The sequence below is a fragment of the Camelus dromedarius genome, chromosome 12, assembly GCF_036321535.1.
Source record: "Camelus dromedarius isolate mCamDro1 chromosome 12, mCamDro1.pat, whole genome shotgun sequence".
Classification (NCBI taxonomy): Eukaryota; Metazoa; Chordata; class Mammalia; order Artiodactyla; family Camelidae; genus Camelus; species Camelus dromedarius.
This window is the reverse complement of record NC_087447.1, coordinates 4213409-4219566: the sequence shown is the minus strand read 5'-3', so window position 1 is coordinate 4219566 and position 6158 is coordinate 4213409. Positions and strand designations below refer to the sequence as shown.

The window sequence follows — 6158 nt, the reverse complement described above, 5'->3', positions numbered from 1 at the left end:
GGATACTGCGCCTGCGCAGTGGGGCTCGGTGCTGGCGTCCTGCGCTTCTGTGAGGTCCGGTTGGCGGGCGGTGACCCCATGGCTGACCCCCAGGAGGAATCGAAACCCCTTTTAAGCCGGGTTCGCGGCGGCAGCGGCCGCGACCACCCAGAAGGCGCACCCGCTTGCCGCAGCGTCCAAGTCGGCCCTGGTGAGCGGCGGCCTGGGGGGTGGGGGCCGGGCCGCGCGGGGTGGCGCGTGGGGGTCCTGCCGGCCGGCGCCGCGGCACTGCTGTTGCTGCCCGCGCGCCCCTCTGGCCGGGGGCCGAGCGGGGCCGAGCGGGCCCGGCGGCGCGGGGCGCGAGGGGAGCTGCCCTACGGAGGGACGTGCGGTTGCGCCCTGCGGACCCCGGCCCCGGGCGCGTCGTCCAGACGCTGCAGGGCCGTCCCTGCTCCCGGCCCGCCGGGCTGAGAGGCCTCGCTCAGCCTGGGGCAGCCAGCCCCCGGAGGCCCCCTCGGTGAGCGCAGGGGCAGATACTTACCTGCTGCTTTCCGTGGGTCACCTTAGTGACTCCTAGGAGGCAGCACTTCCGTTTTCCCCGTTTCTGTGGGGGAAACTGAGGCACAGAGGGGCGTCCCCTTACCCAAGATCACACAGGAAGTGGCGGAGGTGGGATTCGAACCCAGCTGGGAGCGAACTGGGAATCCTTTGCTCTGCCTACTCACTCCTGGGCCCAGGAGGCTTCCCGGTGGCTGGCGCCGCTTCAGTTTAGGCTTGGGGCAGGCCTCCTGGGACCAGAGCAGCTTCCTCCCTTGCCCTCTGCAGTCCATCCTGCTCTTCCTGTTTATGCACAGGCAGATTGCTGAATCCTGAGGAAGGCGGAGGGTGGTGTCCTTCTGTCCCTGGCAGACACGGGGCGGGGTTGGGGGGTGGGGACTGGGTGCTGGGGTCGGGATGAAAGGCCCTTGGCCTCATTTTACTGATGTGGAAACCGAGGCCCAGAGCGTCTCCAGGACCTGTCCAAGGTCACAGCCCTGGAGTGTGTTGCAGCTGCTACAGGCACCTGTACTGGGTGCTCCTTCTGGGACCACTTTCCCTTTCTGGGCTCACTTTGCTCCTCTGTTGGGGAGGGGTCTGTAGTGTGTGCTCGTCCATGGAATATTGGGGCGGGTCGCCAACGGGAGATAGAAAACATGCCCACCTGCTCACCTCAGAGGCTGTTGCTGGAAAGTTCTCCATCCAGCCCATGCCAGACCTCCCAGGGCCCTGGACAAGGGACACAGGCCATGGTCGTGGTGTTCAGAGCACGCAAACTTTGTGCCAGGCGGTCTGGATACCTTTCTGGCACTGCCACTTCCTGGCTGTGTGACCTTGGCAGGTTTCCTAACCTTTCTGAGTCTCAATAAAAGGGGAGTGGTCATAGGGACTGCCCTGGGGGGCGTTGGAAGGATTCAGAGAGAATCCGGGTCCCTGGCCTGACGGCAGAGCTGGTGTGCGTAGGTGCCGGTGGCTGTTTTGTTCTGAGGGTCGTGATCATTGCAGGTCCCAGCCCTGGCAGAGCGCCCGGTGGGCAGATGAGACCTGTGCTGTAGAGACAGGAGCCAGGGCCAGGCAGTGGCTGGGAGGGCTCTTTGTCCCGACACCGTGCCTCGCTGAGGGCTTCCGAGAATGTGGACAGGACTCTCTGCTGCCTGGCAAGGCTCTGCAGACCCTCGTTGAATTTCTGCCCAGCTCCGGTGGGGGGCTCCCAGATGGGGCCCTGTGCTCAGGGTCTGCCAGTCCCACAGTCTGACTCTCCCACCAACAAGACTGGGGGAAGGCTGCTGCTGGGTGCCCCGCAGACCCCAGTGGACCCTGTGGTCAGGTCCTGAGTCAGCCCAACCTCATGGGCCACGAACCCAGGGTGGGGATGGTCGTTTTCTGGTTCCCGGTCAGGGAATTACAGAGAAGCCAGAGGACAGTGGGTTGCTGTGCTACGGGAGGGGCTTTTAGAATAGTAATAGCAAATGGCCATGAAGGGCTTACTGTGCATAGCAGTTTAGTGACAGTAACCCATTCAGCCTGCACATCAGTCGTATTCTGTAGAGCCTGCGGGGACTGAGGCACAGAGAGGTTAAGGGGCTTGCCCAGGGTCACACAGGGAGCTGGTCAGGTTCCCACCAGGTACTGTGGGAGCCGAGGGGCTGGAGCCAGAGGGGGGCGAGGATTTATACTGGGATGTTGGGGACGGGAGGGTTGGGGCTGCAGGGCGGATGTGGGACACGGTGTTTGAGCCCCCATATCCTGTGTACTCTGACATTCTAACCTGCTGTGCCCAGCGGGGTGGTGGGGATACGGAAAGGTGACTGCTGCCTGGGGTGATGAGTCCTTAGACTGCCCAGTCGGGGGACAGTGCTCCTGGGTAGGGCTTGGAGGCTTTGGAGAGCTTGACCTTGGGGGAGCCCAGTGCGGTATGAGGGGCATGGAGGGATGGGGTGGAGGAGGCAGGAGAGGAGGTGGCTGGGCAGAGCTGTGAGTCTGTGTGGCGGGGCTGGGGGCAGAGTGTGGACTTGCTCCTGGAGCGGTGGGGACCCACAGAGAGCTGTCATGTGCTGCCTGAGGGCTCACCACGAGATCCCTCCAGTTGCTGCAGGAAGGGAGAGGGAGGCTGGTGTCTGGCTGCAAAGCCGGGTGGGATGGCCTTCCTGAGGGTTGATGCCTTGAGGGCTGGGTTGCTGGGAGTGACCCCCTTCAGCCACACCCAGTCCTGGTCCTGGAGGGAGCTCTGGCCGCCTGTCTGTTCTTCTCGAGGAAGCTCGTCTCCTTAGACCTCTCCAGGCTGAGTTCCATCTCTTGCCTGCGGGTTTGGTGGCGTGGGGCCTCTTGCAGGCTCCCCTTGGCCGGTCACGCATTCCCTCCACCGGTAGGCCTTGAGGGCTATTGTGCACCGAGCTCACGCTGTCCTGGGCTCTGTGGGTACAGCAAGGAACAAAACTGAAGACCTTTGGATCACAAAGTTCCCGGGGTGCTTCTGGGGGAGGTAGGCAGCCACCACCCTCAGAGCCTCCCTGGGAGAACCTCTAGGCCCCGCGGGGTGAGTGTGGGGCTAGCACGTGGCGGGGAGCAGAGGCCCGGGCGGGAGAGGCTGCTTGTTCTGGGTGACACAGCAAGGGGGTGGCAGAGACAGGGCAGAGTCTCTGACCTCTGTCCAGGGCCCCCACAGCCCTGACTGGTCCCCATGCCCTGCAGATGGTGGTAGCAGCATCCCTGGGGACGGCAGCAGAGTGGGCAGAGGCCCGGAGCTCTGCCTGCGTGCCCGGCCTCCCCGCCTCTGGCCGTGGCAGCTCTGCTGCAGAGCACTGTGCATCCCTGTGCTCTCTCTCTACTGGTTAAGGGTGGTTTTGGCAGCTGCTGGTCTCAAGGAAGTAGAAGTCTTCACTGGAAATGGTGACAGGGGTGTTCACCTCGTTTCCAAGCCCTGATCTGGGAGCTGCTGGGTGCTGCAGGCTGGTTCCGCTCCCCCAGGGGCCTGGGTGGCACCCTCTCCTGGGCCTCAGGCAGTAGGCTTCCTCCATCACCCAGTTGTGGCTCCTCATGCCTTTCTCGTCCCTTTGTGTCACGGTGGCTTTTGCAGTAAGTCGCAGAGGCACACGTGCCCATGATGAGGGGGGAAAACCCAAGGCCAAGGTGACCGACCAGGGGCACAGCTTGGGGCTTTTTGACAGGCAGGGGCTGGGGTGCTGGACTGAGGTTAAGCCACCTGACTTGTCCTGAAGGTCCCTCGTAGCTAGGAGCCTGTTCGGGCCCATGGAGGCCCCATCCCAGCCTCCTTGGCCCTGAGGACCGAAGTTGCTGGTTGGTGAAGGTTCCCTTGGTTTCCATCCTCAGAGTGACTCGGCTGCGGTGGCCTGACCCTGTGGGCCCGTGACAGCGAGCGGGGGGTTGATGGCCTCAGAAGGTTCTTCTTAGTTCTCAGTATTTGACAGAGGGTCATGCAGCACCTCAAGGTTCTGGGTATCAGCTTTATGTGTCAGTGTTAAATCTGCTCGTGTTTGATGGAAGGTAGGCGGATAGCCCTTCCCCAGCTTACAGTCGGGGAGGCTGGGGTACAGCGTCCTGACAAAAGCCACCCGGAGGCCGGCGGCAGTGGGACAGGGCAGAAGGGTGGCCACGAGCACACTCTGTGTGCTGGGCCGGGCCTGGGGGCCAGCTGGTGGGGCCCCCATTTGACAGGAGGAGATGGGGCAGTGAGCTTAAGCCTCTGGGCCAGCAGGTGGGGAGCCAGGGTCTGAACCTCTCGAGTCTGGTTCTGTCTCGCTCGCTGCTTTGGGCCTTCTGCCTCTCCGCCCCGGGGTGCCGGGACCATGGGAGCTGCTTCTCTCCTGGGCCTGGAGCCCGTGCACCTGCTCAGACCCTGCGCCACACGGGAGCACAGCCTGCGTGGGGGTCCTGTCCTGTGGGCACGTGCAGACAAGAGGCATCTGGTTCCAGAGTCTTGGAAGGAGCGCGGCCTTCCCTCTCTCTCAGTCGCCCTGTAGCAGGTGAGCACCTCGAGGCCTCCGCCTCACCCCACGCGTCCTCTCTGCCCGCAGGCACCACAGCCAGGCGGGATCTGTGCTTGGACCAGGCCGTGGTCTTCATCGAAGACGCCATCCAGGTGGGTGGCACTTGCTCCTGGTGGGGGGTTGGGCTTGTCTCCGGGGATCATGGGTTCTGGGCCAGGGCTGCGGTTGCTGGACTACGTGGTCACTGTAACCGTGATGGCCGGGCTTTTGGGCCTGGTCCCCTCGAGGCCTCCCCAAGGAGATGGGTCACTCCGGTCACTCATTTCACTGACTCACCGCCTACTGAGGCCTGGCGTGTGCTCCCTGTTCCCGGGCCTGTGGAAGCTGCCCGAGGTGGCAGGACCTTGCCCCTCCCGCACATGACACAAAGGCTTGTCTAGGGAAGTAGAGCATGGAAGTGGGTGGCGCCCCGGGTGGGAGATGAGGCTGGGGAGCCCTGGAGGGCGACACAGCGGAAGGGGGAGGGGTTGGCCTCACACAGAGGAGGGGACAGCCTCGCGGGCGGACAGAGGGCACTGCTGCGTGTCCAGCAGAAGAGTGTCTGTCCACCTGGGGGCCCTGGGAGCCGGCCCTTGGGGGCGCTCCCTCTGCCGGGCAGACCTTGCAGCAGGGAGGGTCTGGCCTCACCTACGTGCCAAGTCGGAGCGGACCCTGCGACCGGCAGCATGTCTCCCCGCCTGGAGCCTGTCATGGGTGAGAGGGGTGCCCCGCGTGCGGCACAGAGGGGACCCCCTCACGCTCCCCTGTGGCCTTTCCAGTACCGCTCCATTAACCACCGCATGGACGCCAGCTCGCTGTGGCTCTACCGGTGGTACTACTCCAGCTTGTGCCAGTGGTGAGAACGCACCGCGTGCGCCCCGGGGCTCCCGCAGCCGGGTGTGGGGGGGCCGGTGCCGGGGTGCTGGCAGGTGCCCCTCCTGTGGTGGAGGGCGAGCCACCGTCTACACTCCTCACTGGAGCAGAGCCCAGCCTGTGGACAGAAGGGCTTCCCTGTGGTGAGGGCCCCTTTCCAGAGCCCTCTGATCAGCCACGGTACTTGAGACTTGCCCCCGTAATGCTATCCGACCGCACACGAGCGACCGCTGAGCAGCTCCGCCCTTTGGGCCCGCGGGCCCCGCTGCCCGCTGATCCACCTTTGGGCTGCAGACGGTGGCTGCTTCTTGCATTTCAACCAGTTTTTGTCCCTTTTCCAGGATTCTGAGCTTCACTATTTTCTTGATCCTGTTTTTGGCTTTTATTGAGACCCCTTCCTCGCTCACCAGCACCGCGGATGTCCGCTACCGCCCGGTGCCCTGGGAGCCGCCCTGCGGCCTGACCGAGGGCCTGGAGGCGCTCTGCCTGCTGGTCTTCGCTGCCGATGTCTCCGTGAAGGTGAGGAGGGTGCGCGGGGTGGGAGCCGGGGCTGGCGCCCTCCCAGCCCGGCTGCTGCTCCTGGGTTTATTATTAGCGCTCCCGGAGCTAGCTGCCTGTCCTGACCGTGCACTTTGACCTCTGAGCAGAGGCCAGGGCTTTCTCCTGGAGAATCGTAGGCCTTGAAGCTGAGGCTCCGTGAGCTCTGCCCCTCCCCAGAGTGTGTTGGAGTGTGGCTGAGCCGTTGGGGGTGTGCAGCCTCGCGGGACCCTGGGAGGGAGTGGC

The 6158-nt window shown here is 64.2% G+C and overlaps 1 protein-coding gene across 7 annotated transcripts in view; it reads left to right on the top strand.

The window, feature by feature from the left end:
- Positions 1-6158, top strand: part of TPCN2 (two pore segment channel 2) — a 28661-nt gene continuing 22503 nt past the window's right edge. For 3 of the 7 annotated variants that reach the window (XR_010383290.1, XR_010383291.1, XM_064492031.1), the window contains exons 1-4: positions 2-190; positions 4551-4615; positions 5282-5358; positions 5717-5894. Coding sequence is in view for 5 of the 7 variants with exons in the window: in XM_064492031.1 (XP_064348101.1) it covers positions 79-190; positions 4551-4615; positions 5282-5358; positions 5717-5894 (432 nt within the window). In the remaining 2 variants the exon portion in view is untranslated. Of the gene's footprint in view, positions 191-4550; positions 4616-5281; positions 5359-5716; positions 5895-6158 lie in introns of all 7 variants that reach the window. The other 4 variants (XM_064492028.1, XM_031447908.2, XM_064492027.1 and 1 more) reach the window with 3 other exon arrangements.